The sequence below is a fragment of the Trichomycterus rosablanca genome, chromosome 6 (genome assembly GCF_030014385.1).
Source record: "Trichomycterus rosablanca isolate fTriRos1 chromosome 6, fTriRos1.hap1, whole genome shotgun sequence".
Lineage (NCBI taxonomy): Eukaryota > Metazoa > Chordata > Actinopteri > Siluriformes > Trichomycteridae > Trichomycterus > Trichomycterus rosablanca.
The window spans coordinates 4,900,802-4,920,909 of record NC_085993.1 but is presented as its reverse complement, the minus strand read 5'-3'; the positions used below and the strand labels follow the sequence as shown (position 1 = coordinate 4,920,909).

The 20,108-nt window shown below is 42.1% G+C and overlaps 1 protein-coding gene across 1 annotated transcript in view; it reads left to right on the top strand.

The window, feature by feature from the left end:
• szt2 (SZT2 subunit of KICSTOR complex) overlaps positions 1-20,108 on the top strand; it is a 152,784-nt gene that overhangs the window by 38,238 nt on the left and 94,438 nt on the right. The window contains exons 36-49 of the mRNA XM_062997134.1: positions 148-217; positions 1,046-1,231; positions 1,997-2,251; positions 2,365-2,632; positions 4,116-4,190; positions 4,392-4,530; positions 8,522-8,642; positions 10,032-10,152; positions 10,418-10,570; positions 12,543-12,645; positions 12,819-12,933; positions 13,168-13,255; positions 18,141-18,259; positions 19,335-19,499. Coding sequence (XP_062853204.1) covers positions 148-217; positions 1,046-1,231; positions 1,997-2,251; positions 2,365-2,632; positions 4,116-4,190; positions 4,392-4,530; positions 8,522-8,642; positions 10,032-10,152; positions 10,418-10,570; positions 12,543-12,645; positions 12,819-12,933; positions 13,168-13,255; positions 18,141-18,259; positions 19,335-19,499 — 1,978 coding nt within the window. The remainder of the gene's footprint in view (positions 1-147; positions 218-1,045; positions 1,232-1,996; positions 2,252-2,364; positions 2,633-4,115; positions 4,191-4,391; positions 4,531-8,521; positions 8,643-10,031; positions 10,153-10,417; positions 10,571-12,542; positions 12,646-12,818; positions 12,934-13,167; positions 13,256-18,140; positions 18,260-19,334; positions 19,500-20,108) is intronic.

The following is a 20,108-nucleotide window of genomic DNA, read 5'->3' as shown; positions in this document are numbered from 1 at the left end:
TTTTATTTGTTTTCCCGCCTATTAATGGTAGCTTATTAGATCAGGGTTAGAATCTCAGTGGTAAAGTGGTGTCCACATGAACATTTTGAGTATTTACTGTGTTGTGTTTTTGAGTCTAACCCCATGTGCTCATCTTTCATTACGCAGGGTGTCTGGTGATCCTCTGTCCAAACTCCCGATGCTTCAGAAACAGGCAGTGCTAGCAACCATGGATGAGGTGTGTCACTTTATCTTCTGCTTTTTGCCCTTAAAGTCATACTGATACTGGGGAACCTGATTCTAAAACTCGGTAAACCCTCGTTATTCTCAAATCAACTGGAACAGTGTGGATTTTGGAAGATCTTGAAACCATTCCTTTGAAAAGATGGGCAATTGTGGGCAAAAATGGATGCAAACTTGAACTGTCCAGTTTTGGTGAACCTGTGCCCACTGTAGCCTCTGATTCCAGTTCTTGGCTGACAGGAGTGGAACCCGGTGTGGTTTTTTGTCACCTTAAAGTTTGACTTATTGTGCCTGATATGCTTTTCTGCTCACCACAGTTACAAACAGTGCTTATCTGTGTTACCGTAGCTTTTCTGTTTCATTCTCCTCTGACCATTATTATAAACAAGACATTTCTGCCTGCAGAACTGCCACTCACTGGATGTTTTTGGCATCATCAAAGTTGCTCATGTTATGACTTAGCAGTAACTGGAGCTTTTGATTGATGTGTTCCAGTCATTCACATGCCTGCCTAATTGAAAGGTTACACATTTACATTTTAGGTATTTTAGCAGACGTTTTTATCCAAATTGACATTGAGTACTGTGACAGTGTATTGTCTAAGCAATTGTGGATTAAGGGCCTTGCTCAAGGGCCCAACGGTGACAACCCAACACTCAGGTGGGGCTTTAACCAGGAACATTTTGATTACTAGTCCAGTACCTTAACCGCTAGGTTACAACAGCCCTACACACTACACAAATGATCAGGTGTACTGGTGTTCGTAATAAAGTGGTCAGTTGCTGTATATCATGGCGTACGTGTGTTTGTGTGTGTGTCGTAGATCCGATGGTTGTTGGAGGACGAGATCGTATCAGCTCTGCGTCACTCGTCGGTCGTGGACTCCTTCACTTTGCAGAAGGTTTCTGATCACGTCTCTCGCTCCAGCGGTCGACCCGGCTGCCTTCACCAGCTCGTCCCTCTGCAGTTCGTCTTCGGGCCTGAACAGTCGCTCGAGAAGTTCAAAGAGGTTCAACCACATTTCACTAATTTTCTATTTATTTATAAGAAATGTTGCATCTCTTTTGTAGTTTTTAGAATATTGAAGTTACATAACTTTAAAACGTTCCAGAATAAACTGCTTTAATTGGTAATAGGTGAGGGAATCATGATTGGGTATCAAACGAGGACCCGCCAAAGGCAAAGATGGGTCATGTCTCACCGCTCACAGTTCAAAAAGAGCATTTCTCAATGTAAGATTGCTAAGAATTAGGGGTTTCACCATCTACCACACATAATATTGGGAAAAGATTTAGGGAAACCAAGAAAAACAAAACCATAGGACATTATAAAGAATATTTCCTTTGCTATACACTGGCCAAATGTCTGTGGACACCCCACCTAATAATTGAGTTTAGGTATTTTAACCACATCCTTCATCATTGTGCAACTGTGTCAGAAGCAAGGTCCATAATAACAAGGTTTTGGTGCATAGCAACTCCAGTGGCTGGCAAAGAACCCTAAGCTTAACCCCACTCAGTAACTTTGGAATGAATTGTAATGTCGGTTGTGAGCCAGGCCTTTTCATTTATCATCAAAAGGATGAAGCAGCACAAATTCACTTTCCAAATTATTGTTGAACAGACACTTTCCAAATGATTATGGAAGATGTTTTTTTTTGAAGAGTGGAGGGTTTTATAGCAGTTGAGAAGGTGCTGTGGGATAGGATGTCCAGCAAGCTCATGTTCAGGTGTCCACATACTTTTGGTTACGGTGATTTTGATTCTCTGTGCAGGAGTTCCGGCGCTTGTCATTTCCTGGCTACCTGCTGAACTCAGAGAAGCAGAACTTCCACTACGTCTCTCTGAGCCGCCAGCACTCGCGCCGACTGCAGGCTGCCCGTCAGCTCCACCCAAACTCCGCCACTTCTCAGGGCGCGGGGTCTGAGTCTCAACCGGCCGTCCACAGTCCTGAGGCCGATAACAGCTCGAAGGTACTGAGCGGTGACTCCATGGCTGTTAAGGAGCCGGAAAAGGGGGCGGAGTCACAGGTATTGTGTTTTATTCTTGCACGTTTTAATATGCTTGTAGAATTGTGCATCATATGTGACCCTAGGGCTAATGCAGCAGTTACTACAACACCACTCGTTTTGTATCCCGACAGGTTGAAGGATATGAAGCGACTCTGATCCTGGAACCTCAGGAGGAACCCAAGGAGGAACCTCAGGAGGAACAGAAGGAACAGGTTAACATCATGAAGGAGGACGATTGGTCTAAAGATTCTCTTCCTGATCACATCAGTGTGCTTGGTACGGATGATGCTGACCCTCAGAGCACCAGCCAACCACTGTCCAGCAGCGGTGACCACGCCTCTCCTCCTAAAACACTGTCCGGCGTCAGCCTGGCCGAGTCGGTGCATTCTGTCACGCATGGTAAGTCTCTCCCAGCACATCTCACACCTTGTCAGATGGTGACATAGTTCCTGAGGCTGTGGGTTCGAGCCCCGTCTTTCCTCCTACCTCCAGAAAACATGCACATAAACGCCACTGCAATAGATTGGCGCCCCGTCTGGTGTTTCCCTGCCTTCACCCACTATTGGGGCGGCACAGTGGCTAAGTGGGTAGCACTGTCACCTCACAGCAAGAAGGTAGAGCCAGACACAGAGCTCCTGGTCCACAATCCTCAGTCTCTTCCTGTACTTGTTCTTGATGCAGGTCAGGCTCTCAAAGCTCAGTTGCCACAAATACACAACTGTTGGCGCAATAAAACACTTACTGGCTATCTCTAAATATCCAAAATTCAAATCCAAGTCTTGAAATGTTAACTTTAATAGCTGCCAGGCTGGAGGAGGAAGAGGAAGGCCAGAGAGGAGGTTTGTTGATGTGGTGAGGGACATGCAGGTGGTTGATGGGACAGAGGAGGATGTTCAGGACAGGGCACAATGGAGACAAATGACCTGCTGTAGCCACCCTTAACACTAGAATGACTACAGTGACCCACAGCCTGTCTACACACAAACACCTATCATCCCCCTTTGCCCTTATTTTACAGACAGGCCTGAGTTACAGGTCTGTGAGAGCCAGAAATCTTGCTTGTTTGTGGGTGACCAAATACTTATTTTCCACCATAATTTACAAATAAATTCTTTAAAAACTCCTACAATGTGATTTCCTGGATTCTCATTTTGTCTCTCATAGTTGAAGTGTACCTATGATGAAAATTACAGACCTCTCTCATCTTTCTAAGTAGGAGAACTTGCACAATCAGTGGCTGAATAAATACTTTTTGACCCCACTGTATATGGCCAAGGGGATACCAGGGACATCATGTGCAGCTTAGATATTTATTTATACACACACCTTTATGGCTCAAACAATGTGTGCATTGCTTTTCTGTTTAATACATGGTACTGGAATGCACCATACGGCAATTGATTTCACAACATACAGAGGTAGAAGTTCCTGCTGGTAATGTCCTGCTAACAGATAACAGACTGATATATCAGATGTCTTGTAATGCTGATGTATTCGCAAATCAGAGCTGTTTTGAGCTTATATTAGGTGGCATACAAACATGTGTAAACAAAGCAGTCAAAATAAGAAGTATATGCCATCTTCCCTGATCTCTGCCGCTTGTTCTTGTGCCAGCTGTGGCATTTTTTTTAGCTTTCCAAGGCACATGAACTCTAAGCCCTACTTAAAAAAAACAACAACAAAAAACGATCCATCGTAGTTTGCGCTTCATGCAGAACTCTCATAATGCCACACTCTCATAATGGTTTTGGGGGAAAAGCACTGCTTTGCTCTCATCTACTAGTGGAATATGAAATTGGAAATGGAAATAGGAGTAAATCATGTTCAGTGACATAAATATTATAAGAATTTAATTTCTTTTTGTGGTTTTGTTTTCTTTTAGGCAACGGGAAGCCCAGACCGAGTCGTGTCCAGAGTGTTGTGTCCAGTCAGGACAGTGTGGACTCAGACATGTTGGGTAAGATCATTCTCAGTGCCCTCATGTACAAAGATAAACACATTTTTGGCTTATTTGTAGTAAACGTTATGAGCAGAGTGACTGGATTGATGTCTTCTTTGAACTAGATCTGGTCACCCAATAAAATGTCCATTTAAAATGCTATAATACCATATTCTCTGTGTGTGTGTGTGTGTGTGTGCGAATGCTTGTTTGTAAAAGGCTACGATGGAGGCAGCAGCGACTCAGAGTGTGATGGACCCACCATGGACGATCAGGAGACCCAAAGTCCTCTCATGCCTGATTTCTGGCTCATTATTCAAATCCAAGTGGACCGACTGGAGGTTTTCTCACACTCCAGGTTTAATAAAGCTTCATTACACACTGCAGACACAACCTTGTTACACTATGGTCAAAAGTATGTGGACACCTGATCACAAGCTTCTTGAACAGACAGATAGACAGACAGATAGATGGATGGACGGACGGACAGATAGGTAGATAGATATAGACAGACAGACAGACAGACAGACAGACAGACAGACCGGTAGATAGATAGATAGATAGATATAGACAGACAGATAGATAGATAGACAGACAGATAGATAGATAGACAGACAGATAGACAGATAGACAGACAGATAGACAGACAGATAGATAGACAGACAGACGACAGACAGCTAGACAGACAGACAGACAGATAGACAGATAGATAGATAGACAGATAGATAGACAGACAGATAGATAGATAGATAGATAGACAGACAGATAGATAGACAGACGACAGACACAGACAGATAGACAGACTGACAGACAGACAGACAGATAGATAGACAGACAGACAGACAGATAGATAGACAGACAGATAGATAGACAGACAGACAGATAGATAGACAGACAGATAGATAGATAGACAGACAGACAGATAGATAGATAGATAGATAGACAGACAGATAGATAGACAGACGACAGACACAGACAGATAGACAGACAGACAGACAGATAGATAGACAGACAGATAGATAGACAGACAGACGACAGACACAGACAGATAGACAGACAGACAGATAGATAGACAGATAGATCCGCAAGTAGCTGAAGAGGAAAAAACAAGAAGTAGATCTAATACAAATGTACAATGTGCATATATACGATATACCAGTGGTTCTCAAACTGTGGTACGTGAAGCAGCACGAGGTGGTACGCCAGATAATCTCGGAAAAGTAATTACATGCACCGAAAAAAAAAAATATAATAATAAATAAAAAAATAACAAAATGTGTAAATTACTAATAAAATTCTTATAATTCTGTAAAACTAATGTGTTATTTAAAACATTCGGGGCTACGCAGACACCGTACTTCATTACGTCTATACTTCACGTTCGCGGTTTCCATCTGGAAATTTCCGAAACGGTATCAGTAAAGTTATCAGCAAAGTTATCAGTAAAGTTATCAGTAAATCTCTCGCTTTTATCAGATCTGCGTTTGAAGCTCACAGATCTCGTTCCTGGCTGCTCCGCTAAACAGACGCATCCCACTCACTCACGTGCCGATTCTATTGAACGGATCTTTGAAGTGAACGAAAGGAGCCGAGTCTTTTATTTCTGCACAATTCTTATCGGCTGTAATCCACCCATTCAGCTTCCATCAGTAAAGGGGAATTCATCGTAAATCGTAATAAAGGCTGTGTATTGTCGATATTCAAATCCGAAACACTTTCAGTATTGCGGAGAGCGAGACACACACACACACACACACACACACACACACACACACACACAGAGAGAGAGAGAGAGAGAGAGAGAGAGAGAGAGAGAGAGAGAGAGAGATAGTAGTATAATTACAAATAATTAAGAAATAAACTATAAACTTGTTTAATTCTGTTAAATCTGATTATTTCATTGTGCTTATGTTTTAAAGCAGAAACAAACACAGTCGCATCTCTGTACAAGGGAGGATTTTTCTGAAACTTAATGCACTGTAACCACAGTCTGCCTCTTCCCTGTAGTGTTTTTGCCTTTTGAAATGAATCTTTCTCATTGAAGTGATGTTTGAATTAGGCCTACATTTAATGCAAATTTGATGTTAATATCGAGGGTGTCTTATAGTTTACCTAGTAGCGTGAAGAGTCACTTTTTGAACGGCTCTTTGAAAGGAACCGAGCCAAAAGATCCAGCTCCCGTCAAGAAGCCATAATTCCCATCACTAATATATGTATATATATACAGTGTATCACAAAAGTGAGTACACCCCTCATATTTCTGCAGATATTTAAGTATATCTTTTCCTGGGACAACACTGACAAAATGACACTTTGACACAATGAAAAGTAGTCTGTGTGCAGCTTATATAACAGTGTAAATTTATTCTTCCCTCAAAATAACTCAATATACAGCCATTAATGTCTAAACCACCGGCAACAAAAGTGAGTACACCCCTAAGAGACTACACCCCTAAATGTCCAAATTGAGCACTGCTTGTCTTTTTTCCTCCAAAATGTCATGTGACTCGTTAGTGTTACTAGGTCTCAGGTGTGCATAGGGAGCAGGTGTGTTCAATTTAGTAGTACAGCTCTCACACTCTCTCATACTGGTCACTGAAAGTTCCAACATGGCACCTCATGGCAAAGAACTCTCTGAGGATCTTAAAAGATGAATTGTTGCGCTACATGAAGATGGCCAAGGCTACAAGAAGATTGCCAACACCCTGAAACTGAGCTGCAGCACAGTGGCCAAGATCATCCAGCGTTTTAAAAGAGCAGGGTCCACTCAGAACAGACCTCGCGTTGGTCGTCCAAAGAAGCTGAGTGCACGTGCTCAGCGTCACATCCAACTGCTGTCTTTGAAAGATAGGCGCAGGAGTGCTGTCAGCATTGCTGCAGAGATTGAAAAGGTGGGGGGTCAGCCTGTCAGTGCTCAGACCATACGCCGCACACTACATCAAATTGGTCTGCATGGCTGTCACCCCAGAAGGAAGCCTCTTCTGAAGTCTCTACACAAGAAAGCCCGCAAACAGTTTGCTGAAGACATGTCAACAAAGGACATGGATTACTGGAACCATGTCCTATGGTCTGATGAGACCAAGATTAATTTGTTTGGTTCAGATGGTCTCAAGCATGTGTGGCGGCAATCAGGTGAGGAGTACAAAGATAAGTGTGTCATGCCTACAGTCAAGCATGGTGGTGGGAATGCCATGGTCTGGGGCTGCATGAGTGCAGCAGGTGTTGGGGAGTTACATTTCATTGAGGGACACATGAACTCCAATATGTACTGTGAAATACTGAAGCAGAGCATGATCCCCTCCCTCCAGAAACTGGGTCGCAGGGCAGTGTTCCAGCATGATAATGACCCCAAACACACCTCTAAGACGACCACTGCTTTATTGAAGAGGCTGAGGGTAAAAGTGATGGACTGGCCAAGCATGTCTCCAGACCTAAACCCAATGGAAACATCTTTGGGGCATCCTCAAGCGGAAGGTGGAGGAGCGCAAAGTCTCGAATATCCGCCAGCTCCGTGATGTCGTCATGGAGGAGTGGAAAAGCATTCCAGTGGCAACCTGTGAAGCTCTGGTAAACTCCATGCCCAGGAGAGTTAAGGCAGTTCTGGGAAATAATGGTGGCCACACAAAATATTGACACTTCAGGAACTTTCACTAAGGGGTGTACTCACTTTTGTTGCCGGTGGTTTAGACATTAATGGCTGTATATTGAGTTATTTTGAGGGAAGAATAAATTTACACTGTTATATAAGCTGCACACAGACTACTTTTCATTGTGTCAAAGTGTCATTTTGTCAGTGTTGTCCCATGAAAAGATATACTTAAATATCTGCAGAAATATGAGGGGTGTACTCACTTTTGTGATACACTGTATATATATACATGTATGTATGTATGTATGTATGTGTGTATATATATATATATATATATATATATATATACACACCTAATTAATGTGAGCCTTATGTGGTTCTTTGATGAGAAACATAGGTGGTACTTGGAAGTTTCGGTTTGATAATGGGTGGTACTCGGTCTAAAAAGTTTGAGAACCACTGCGATATACGATATGCAGATAAATGCAGAAAATGGGTGGGAAAACCGTGAATTGCTTGAGCTGGCTTTGTGTGCTGGGTCACAACCCTGCTGGAACAGGAAAGTTCCCCTTCCTCAAACTGTGGACAAAAGTTGAAAGCTTGTCATTTTCTTTGCATAACTGCTCATATTTAACTATAGTTGATAATTAGGAGGGGGGTCTGTGTACTTTTGGCCCTACAGTTTACGTCTGCATTGTAGCGCTGGTGTTTCCGCCACACTTTGTCATCACTTGTAATTGCTTTTTTTCTGATTTCTCAGATGCTTTAATAGTGGAAAAGAAGAAAAAGCAGAAGAGGAAGAGGAGGAGATCTCAGAGAGCCAACGTCTTCATCAGCTCATCGTAGAGGAAATCGGAAAGATCTGCAGGAAAGTCAATCAGGTGAACAGTCCAGCTCTGTGATTGATCAGATTGAGCTTATGTCAAGTGATTATTCATTATTGGACCACCATTGTGACTTTCACTGTCCTCAAAGTTTTAAAGAATATTTTAAAAATGTACAAACACCCAAAGCAAAGAAGCTTGAGACAACTGCTGAGTGAGAGAGTGAAATGTAAGATGATATGTGTCTCAGGTAAACTCAACATAGTGCAGTAAACAGAATCACTCTGATGACATGAATCAGCCAAAACATTAGGACCACTCGCCTAACATGCTGTCAAAACAGTTCTGACCCATCGAGATAAGGTCAGGCTTGTAGTGGTTCCGTCAGCACATGAAAACACTGGCTGAGAAGATATTGCACCCAGACTCATTTAAAACCAACTCATACCTGTGGAGAAAATGCCAGAAGATTCAGATTTAGATTGCTTTGATGTCCAGTTTTTGCTGTTTCTGTGGTACTTCATCCAAGTCGTCCGGCCAGAACAATTTGGTCCTTATCATCAAAGTTCCTCATCTTTAAAGGTCTTTATGCTGATCAGATCTTCTGCATTCAACACTTATGCCAAGTTCACACTACACGACTTTCCAAGTGGTCAGGTGTCTGTACAGTTCACACTACACGACTGGATCTCTTGTAATCGGGAGTCTTTCAAGTCAGTGTGTATTTCACACTACACGACTGATCGGTGATAGTGGGTTTCACACTACACCATCCATCACCAACTGGAGTCGCAGGCGAGCTTCTCTGGTCTCCCAAACTACGTTTTGTCATGAAAACAAACACGAGGAGTGACGAGGAGTTTAATGATACCACGTCCAAAAATACACGTCAACAAGTAGCGAGCGATCAAAGTTTGTGCGCTGATGTGCAGCGTAAAATCAAAGAGAAAAATAAATGAATCTGAGTGGATTTGGCAACATGAACAGCTTGGATTGTTCTATAGTGAGTTGTGTGCCGATGTATTCTGATATAAACTATATTACGCCCCTGTCCCACTTTTTTACACTCCTCCCCTGCGTTTCCCCTCGCACCGTATCTTGCGTTCTCATTGGCTGTTCGACATAGCACTCATCGCCAGTCGGCCGTCTCGGATCCAGATATTTAGCAAGCTAGATAATTATCTTCAGTCGCCGAGCGCGCGCGTAGTGTGAACTAGGCATTAACCTATGAGGATCTACCATCAGAGCAACATCTAATAGATCTCTCACCCTCACATATACCACTAATACCAAATAGGCACTGACATGCACTGACATGCTTTGGCTCATCAGTGTGTACTGTTTATAATCTATGGATTGGCTCCACACCCATTGCAGCCCTGACCAGGACTTTTTTTCAGAAGAGTTAAGTAGAAATCTTAATAATATCTGCTGTCTTCTCACCAGCGTCTCTTGCTGCAAGATCTGCATGACAGCCACGTGTGTAACTCTCTGCTGGTGGCAGAAAGTGAAGAGGACATCTGGAAGAACGAATCTCAGTATCGACAGAGGATGGCAAACTCGGACGGTAAACACAACTTCAGGCTACAAAAGTGTGGACGCTGTGTGTTTGTTTATTATTAAGTTACTGCTGAATGCATATAGGATGTAAACACACATTTAGTTAATGAACGATGACGTGAGCCGTCCGTGAGCTGAAGATTTAATTGCGTTAGGTGTTTTTTATTGAGCTTCCCATCACTTTTCTCCTCTCACTCTCCGTCTCTGTCTCTCTCTTTTCTTTCTCTCTGGCCTCTCTCCCTCTCGTTCTCACTTCCTCCCTCGCCCTGTAGATTATAATGCAGATGAGAGCTACCAGCCGAGAGATTACTTGGCCGCCACTATGCACTTTATGCCGGGTCACTTCGCCTGTGATGTGGTTTGGAGCACCATCATTCAGATTCACCCGCGATTAAAGATGGGACCGAATATGGGGGTCGCGCGAGGTGAGTCGTGTTCACTCAGAAACTTTTTCATCATTACAGTTTATTATATAAGGAATATCTAAGAATAGAAAAAATCGAATGAAACTCATGCTAATAATAAAACATAAAATACTGATAATAAAAGAAGCTGATCTGTAAAATCATTGGATTTTTTTTCTTTCTACTTTACTCAGTTAAATAAAGATTCAAGAGAATTAACACATCACAGATAATTTTTTATTGCATTTTACAAAATTCCCAACATTTTTGAAAATGGTGTTTATAATAAAAAAATAAAAAAATAAAAAAATAAATAACAACAACAATAATGATAATACAAAATATAGCAATAACAATGATTACAATAATAATAACATTAATAAAACTACAATATAATGATTACAACAATAATAGTAATACAAAATATAGCAATAATAATAATAAATATAATAATAAATATAACAATTATTACAACAATAATAAAATTAATAAAAACAGCAATAATTATTACATCAATAATAATAATACAACATATAACAATAACAATGATTACAATAATAATAACAATAATAATTACAACATTAATAATAATAATATAAAATATTACAATAATAATCATTATAAATATAATAATAAATATAACAATTATTACAATAATAATAAAAACAACAATAATAATGATTACAACATCAATAATAATGATTACATCAATAATAATAATAATAATTACAACATCAATAATAATACAAAGTATTACAATAATAATCATAATAAATATAAAACTAAATATAACAATAATTATTAATAATAATAGTATTAATAATAATTAAAAAATAATAATAATAGTATTAATAAAAACAATAATAATGATTACATCAATAATAATAATACAAAATATAACCATAACAATGATTACAATAATAATAACAACAATAATAATAATAATACAAACAATAACAATGATCACAATAATATTAATTATATTACACCATCATCAATAGTAATCATCATCAGCATCATCATAGTAAATATAATAATAAATATGACAATAACAATACTTATAATAATAATAGTAATAATAATAATAATAATAATGATAATAATCATCATCATCATCATAGTAAATACACTGATTAGGCATAACATTATGACCACCTTCCTAATATTGTGTTGGTCTCCCTTTTGCTGCCAAAACAACTCTGACTTGTCGAGGCATAGAGTCTGACACTTTCTGTCAGAACCAGCATTAACTTCATTAGCAATTCGTGTAGCTCGTCTGTTGGATCGAACCACACGGGCCAGCCTTCGCTCCCCACGTGCATCAATGAGCCTTGGCCGCCCATGACCCTGTTGCCGGTTTGCCACTGTTCGTTCCTTGGACCACTTTTGATAGATACTGACCACTGCAGACCGGGAACACCCCACAAGAGCTGCAGTTTTGCCTAATATACCCCCCCACTAACAGGTGCCGTGATGAAGAGATAATCAGTGTTATTCACTTTACCTGTCAGTGCTCATAATGTTATGCCTGGTCGGGTTAAAAGAATAAATATAATAATAACAATGATTACAACAATAATAATGAAAATAATATAAACAATATAAGTAAATAAATAAGTACAATAAAATGGTAAGAGATAACGTATTATTATTATTATTAGTAGTAGTAGTGATACATGTCAATCCACTGCACCTCCATGCCCCCTCTGCCAGCCGTCCATGGCACGGCACAAGTGCATGATTCTGTAACTGTGCACCCCCCACCCCACCCGACATAGACAAAGAAAAATCAAGAGAACAGGATGCTCTTTATGGCAGCATCCAAGTCATAGCGATAGAAAGAAAGCTTGCATTATCGTGGATAGTGTCACCTGTGCTTCAGTAGGTTCTAATTCGTGGCACGATTTGCCAAAAGCACATGTATGTTTGGTTTGAGAACAGTCACAGTACACTTATGTTTACTTATGTAAATGTGTTCTTTGTTGCCCATCAGCCATCCAGGCTCTGCGTTCCGTGTTAAACGCTTTCTGCGTGGTGAACCGCAAGAACATGTTCGTGTACCAGGAACGCACCACCAAATCCGTCTTCTACCTCAGGTGGGTCTGGGCATCTAATATGTGTCTCCTTCATCATGCTGAGCAGCAATGAGCTTCTCTAACACACTAATATAACTCAGTGGTGTGTTTGTTTATTTTGATGGGTCTCTTGCTGTTTTTGAGCTGGCTGAAGTGCTTCTGTGACTCGTCTCTTTTTCTGTCTCGTCGTGCAGACTGTCAGAAACCTCTCAGACGGGGAAGTACAGCGATCTGGACGGGAATCTCCATGTTTCTCGCTCCCTGGGCCTGGCTCGCAGTCAAGAGCCACTGGGATTTGAAGATCTCACGGTACCATTTACACACTGCCACCTCCTGTAAACCTCTGCTGATCAGACCCACAATATAAAGACAAAATACAATAAGCAGACTCATACTCATAATACCCATCATGCCGTAAGATGACACAAAAGTGTTAAACATGGCATTAAATTTCAAACAAACAAACACAACCTACATGGTCATGTGATTTCCGAGTGTAGGTTAAATACGTGTGTATTGCATTTATATGCTTCTTGTCTGTAGGGCTCTCGGTCATCTCTGGAGGGCTCCAGGCCGGTGGGACAGGTGGACAAGCACATCCTGCTATTGGTGCACGGAGTGGGACGTGCAGGTGAGAGAGAGAGAGAGTGTGTGTGTGTGTGTGTGTGTGTGTGTGCGCAAGTCAGGGTAGGGTGCCAGTCTCTGGTACTGCAAGACAAAATTCAGAATTACAGGTTTAAACTTCCAAGTTTTTTTCATTTTTAACTCATCAATGGTGAATTAGATGCTCTGTCGGCTGTGTTTTGTCACATCACAGATTTGTTTCTCCTGATTGCGGCCACTGTTTGCCGGACCCATCACGACCCCAATCAGGATGAACGAATACTGAAAATGAATGAATGATCTTGATACGTTTTACTGAAGTCATGGATGCAAAACTTGATCGCAGCTCGATTCTGCTGACAACAACATACTCGGTTCTATTGGTCTATCTGTCTGCCTGTCTATGTATCTATCTATCTATCTATCTATCTATCTGTCTGTCTGTCTATGTATCTATCTATCTGTCTGCCTGTCTATGTATCTATCTATCTGTCTGTCTATCTATCTGTCTGTCTGTCTGTCTGTCTGTCTGTCTGTCTATGTAACTATCTATCTATCCGTCTGTCTGTCTGTCTATGTATCTATCTATCTGTCTGTCTGTCTATGTAACTATCTATCTATCCGTCTGTCTGTCTATGTATCTATCTATCTGTCTGTCTGTCTATGTAACTATCTATCTATCCGTCTGTCTGTCTATGTATCTATCTGTCTGTCTGTCTGTCTATGTATCTATCTATCTATCTATCTGTCTGTCTGTCTATGTAACTATCTATCTATCTCTCTGTCTGTCTGTCTATGTATCTATGTATCTATCTGTCTGTCTGTCTATCTATCTTTTTGTCTGTCTGTCTATCTGTATGTCTGTCTATCTATGTCTGTCTGTCTGTCTGTCTGTCTGATATCTATTTATCTATTTGATCTATTATCTATCTGATGGTCGGTCGGTCTGTCTGTCTGTCTGTCTGTCTGTCTGTCTGTCTGTCTGTATGTACAGTGTATCACAAAAGTGAGTACACCCCTCACATTTCTGCAGATATTTAAGTATATCTTTTCATGGGACAACACTGACAAAATGACACTTTGACACAATGAAAAGTAGTCTGTGTGCAGCTTATATAACAGTGTAAATTTATTCTTCCCTCAAAATAACTCAAAATACAGCCATTAATGTCTAAACCATCGGCAACAAAAGTGAGTACACCCCTAAGAGACTACACCCCTAAATGTCCAAATTGAGCACTGCTTGTCATTTTCCCTCCAAAATGTCATGTGACTTGTTAGTGTTACTAGGTCTCAGGTGTGCATAGGGAGCAGGTGTGTTCAATTTAGTAGTACAGCTCTCACACTCTCTCATACTGGTCACTGAAAGTTCCAACATGGCACCTCATGGCAAAGAACTCTCTGAGGATCTTAAAAGACGAATTGTTGCGCTACATGAAGATGGCCAAGGCTACAAGAAGATTGCCAACACCCTGAAACTGAGCTGCAGCACAGTGGCCAAGATCATCCAGCGTTTTAAAAGAGCAGGGTCCACTCAGAACAGACCTCGTGTTGGTCGTCCAAAGAAGCTGAGTGCACGTGCTCAGCGTCACATCCAACTGCTGCCTTTGAAAGATAGGCGCAGGAGTGCTGTCAGCATTGCTGCAGAGATTGAAAAGGTGGGGGGTCAGCCTGTCAGTGCTCAGACCATACGCCGCACACTACATCAAATTGGTCTGCATGGCTGTCACCCCAGAAGGAAGCCTCTTCTGAAGTCTCTACACAAGAAAGCTCGCAAACAGTTTGCTGAAGACATGTCAACAAAGGACATGGATTACTGGAACCATGTCCTATGGTCTGATGAGACCAAGATTAATTTGTTTGGTTCAGATGGTCTCAAGCATGTGTGGCGGCAATCAGGTGAGGAGTACAAAGATAAGTGTGTCATGCCTACAGTCAAGCATGGTGGTGGGAATGCCATGGTCTGGGGCTGCATGAATGCAGCAGGTGTTGGGGAGTTACATTTCATTGAGGGACACATGAACTCCAATATGTACTGTGAAATACTGAAGCAGAGCATGATCCCCTCCCTCCGGAAACTGGGTCGCAGGGCAGTGTTCCAGCATGATAATGACCCCAAACACACCTCTAAGACGACCACTGCTTTATTGAAGAGGCTGAGGGTAAAGGTGATGGACTGGCCAAGCATGTTTCCAGACCTAAACCAAATAGAACATCTTTGGGGCATCCTCAAGCGGAAGCTGGAGGAGCGCAAAGTCTCGAATATCCGCCGGCTCCGTGATGTCGTCATGGAGGAGTGGAAAAGCATTCCAGTGGCAACCTGTGAAGCTCTGGTAAACTCCATGCCCAGGAGAGTTAAGGCAGTTCTGGGAAATAATGGTGGCCACACAAAATATTGACACTTCAGGAACTTTCACTAAGGGGTGTACTCACTTTTGTTGCCGGTGGTTTAGACATTAATGGCTGTGTATTGAGTTATTTTGAGGGAAGAATAAATTTACACTGTTATATAAGCTGCACACAGACTACTTTTCATTGTGTCAAAGTGTCATTTTGTCAGTGTTGTCCCATGAAAAGATATACTTAAATATCTGCAAAAATGTGAGGGGTGTACTCACTTTTGTGATACACTGTATATATGTCTCTGTCTGTATCTGTCTATTTATCTGTCTGTCTGTCTGTGTCGACCTATCTGTCTGTTTATCTGTCTGTCTGTCTGTCTGTCTGTCTGTCTATTTATGTATCTCTGTCTGTCTCTGTCTATGTATATATCTATCTGTCTATCTATCTGTCTATCTATCTATCTGTCTGTCTACCTGTCTATCTATCTATCTGTCTGTCTGATATATCTATTTATCTATCTGATCTATTATCTACCTGATTGTCTGTCTGTCTGTATGTCTGTCTGTCTGTCTGTCTGTCTCTATCTATCTATCTATCTGTCTGTCTGTCTGTCTGTCTGTCTGTCTACATATCTATCTATCTGTCTGTCTGATATATCTATTTATCTATCTGATCTATTATCTACCTGATTGTCTATCTATCTATCTATCTATCTATCTATCTATCTATCCATCCATCCATCCATCCATCCATCCATCCATCCATCCATCCATCCATCTATATCCATCTATATCCATCTATATCCATCCATCCATCCATCCATCCATCCATCCATCCATCCAGCCATCCATCCCACTGGAACAGACCAGATGAAAGCGATCATTCATTCCTGCAGCCAGAACTGTACGCAGTTCCTCAGACCGACTGCTGGTGGCGCTGTTCCTCTTTCTACCGCTCTTCAGCTCCTAAAGCAATGACATAATTTCTTCTCTCTAAAACACCCACCTCATCTCGCTGCCTTTTTTACAGGCAGTAAAGCAGTGCGTGTGTTATGCAAGAGTGTTTTGGATAAAGTATTCATCCCCCAACTTGCAATATTTTATATTCGGGATCCCGATCTGCCTGATGAATAAATAACGGAATTTGGAGCCGTATACGGCAACTCTGACTGACTGTGGTTCACTTGAACGTCTCAGTTCATTTAGCACGAGGGAATGGAGCGATCCTTCGTTGCTTTTTTAACATTCAGCCAGGTTAGTCTGGGAGCGCTTCATGAACACTAATTCAGAGGCTTTGCTTCAGATGTTTGAACGGGGGGAGATTAGGACCCGACCGGGCAGGATTAGGGTTTTTTTTTGTACGATCTCTGAACTGTGCACCAATCCCCTTTCTAAAGTTTTAAGTCTTACTTTTAGACTTTTCTTTGTGGATAACCAGTTTACACACGTCCATTTCCCTATTTCACCTACGACCTGATCAGGGCCAAGAGCTAGCAATCTCCTCCTTTCATACATGTGCACCATGCTCGCTGTGCATAGTGCCGTTTCAGCGTTTTCAGCATTTTTTTTTCTATTTATTTCTGAATTTTCTCCCATTTTCTCCCGATTTTATTGTAGTCAATCTGTCTTCCGCTGCTGGGGGATCCCTGATTGCATTCGAGGAGGGTATATTTGCCTGCTCCATCCCCTTGCCAACCCGTGTGCAGTCCTAGCGGCCCCCTTCTTTTCGCCCATGCATTCTGCACAGGCGTCTCTATCTGCTAATCAGGGTCCTTGCACAGCGTTTGAAGACCCCACCCACATAGTCTGGACATCCTCCCCTAGCAGATAGCCAAGTAGTGTCTGCTGCAGGCACTGCCAATTATGCCTGCTAGATTGCACCCGGCCGACCTATGGCAACGTTGAGTTTTGAACCGAGGAGCTCAGAATCTCGGCGCTGGTGTGCTAGCGGAATATCCTGCTGTGCCACCTGGGCGCCTTATGTTATTTTTTTAATATTGGGACTCTCCAACAGGCTTTTGTTACCCAGCTGCATGGACTGTATCCTGTTCTAATTCCAAAAAATCATGTTAAGCTGAATTTGTAGATTTCAAACAGTCCAGTCCACATAATTTTGATATGATTGGTGTAGGTCCTTAAAAATGCAATTCTGAAACCAATTACATTTACTGCATTTATTTTACTTAAAAATTTGGCAAAATACAGTGCAAGCAATTGATGGTTAAGGTACTGAACTTGTAATCTGAAAATTGCTGGTTCAATCCTCACCACTGTCAGGTTGCCACTGTTGGGCCCTTGAGCAAGGCCCTTACCCCTCAATTGCTTAGATTGTATACTGTCACAGTACCGTAAGTCGCTTTGGATAAAAGCATCTGCTAAATGCTGAAAATGTAAATGTGATCAGTGCTGCCAAGCTAGCCCTATTTATGTGGGCATAGGTTAAAGTCTAATCTTCTTACAAATGAGGAATTAGGAGGTCACACAATGAAATAATACAGTTGTGTTGCTTTTTTTTTGGGTGTGTAACGAGGGTAGTGGATTATCAGGACGTATCTGCTCTCTGACCGACAGGTCTGGAGATCACAGACGAATTGGTGAAGGTTCTGAGGAAGCGACTGGATGAAGCCACTCTCGACATCATCACTGTGATGCTGGTTAGGAACTGCAAACTGACGCCTGCAGATGTGGAGGTACTCACAACAACATCTGTTCTTACTGTGTTAGTGAATAGCTCTGGAACTTCAGGTCAGGGCAGTGGATGCTTTAGAGAGCTTAGTGGTCAGTGCAGGGGGATGTTTAATGATCGAAGTGGTCAGGGCAGGTGGATTTTCTTAGAGAGCTTAGTGGTCAGTGCAGGGGGATGTTTAATGATCGAAGTGGTCAGGGCAGGTGGATTTTCAGAGAGCTGATTGGTCAGGGCAGATGATGCTTCAGAAAGCTGAGAGGTCAGTGTAGGTGGATTTTCAGAAAGCTGATTGGTCAGGGCAGAAGGTGCTTCAGAAAGCTGATTGGTCACGGCAGGTGGATTGTCAGAGAGCTGATTGGTCAGGGCAGATGGATTTTCAGAGAGCTGATTGGCCAGGACAGATGGCTGCTTCACAGAGCTATTTGGTCATGGTAGGTGGATGCTTCAGAAAGCTAAGAGGTCAGGGTAGGTGGATACCTCAGAGAGCTGAGAGGTCAGTGTAGGTGGATGCTTCACAGAGCTGATTGGTCAGGGTAGGTGAATGCCTCAGAGAGCTGATTGGTCAGTGGCCTCTAAGTTGTAATCTGTCCCCACATCCTCACCTTTTTAAGCAACCACCTGCCCTGTTTCTGGAAGCATCCACCCAGGTCTGTCCAAGGGAATAAAAAGCTGAAAGAATGAGGACAGATGGAAGTCTTAGTGAGCTTGAGGGGACAGGGCTGGGGATCCAGCCGGACAGTGGAGTTGTTGTTGCAGTGTCCAGCGTCTAGAGTCAGGACTTGGCGGTGGAGGGTGATAGTGAATAGCTGTGTCGGTGAACAACTCAGGGCAGGGCAAGGGATGCTGTAGAGAGCTTAGTGGTCAATGCAGTGGATGCTTCGGAGAGTTGAGCGGTCATGGCAGGTGGATGATTCAGAGGGCTCAGGACTTGGCGGTGGAGGACTGGTGTATTAGACTGTAGCGCCACCTGAGAACCCCCAATATTCGGTCCCCCTGAGACTCTGTTTACTTGATCTGAAGAATTGTTCTGGATGACTTGTTTTTCAGTCACACAGGGTTGTCTGTTTATCTCCGTCTAGTTTATCCAGCCTCCAGGTTCTGCTCCTACTGAGGTGATAGAGTTCCACCTGCCTGAGTACGGTAGGGTGTGGATCCGAGCCCTGGCCCATTACCTCCGCCAGAATCTGCTCATCTTCCTGCACATCCCCAAATACACCGACAGTAACATGGAGCACCACTTTAAGGTATGAATCAAATCAGTGTCTAATCAGGTTGTTTTTTTTTAGCTGTGGTGGAATGGTGGGTGGTGCAGCTGGTAAAATGGGTGCCACAGAGCATCCATGGGTTTGGTCCTTGCTTCTGGTTAGACAGAAAGGACAATTAAGTGCAAAATGAAGTAGAATCCTAGTTGGCTGCTCTAAATTGCACCCAGATTGGAGCTGATCTGTGTCTGTGTCTGGTGTTTCTTGGTGGCTCTGGACTCACAGCAGCCCTGAACAAGATGAACAAATAGGGGAAAACAAATACACAATTAAGTTAGATGTCTTTTAAACCCCTCACGTAGTTCTAATTCTTTAAAGAAGTCAAAATTTACATAGACATGATGGGAACATGATCAGACTGCTCAGACTGTGACCAAAAGTATGTGGACGCCTGACCATGAGCTTATTAGATTTCCCTTTTCAGGGCTCCACTCTTCAGGGAAGGCTTTCCACAAGATTTTGTATCATGTCTCTGGTAATTTGTGCCCTGTTTGTCAGAGTGTGCGAAGTCCTGAATTGCAATCATTCTTAAGATGTTTAGCAACTGGAGTTCCTTCTTTGTACTCAGGGGTAGCATCTTTCCCAAATTGA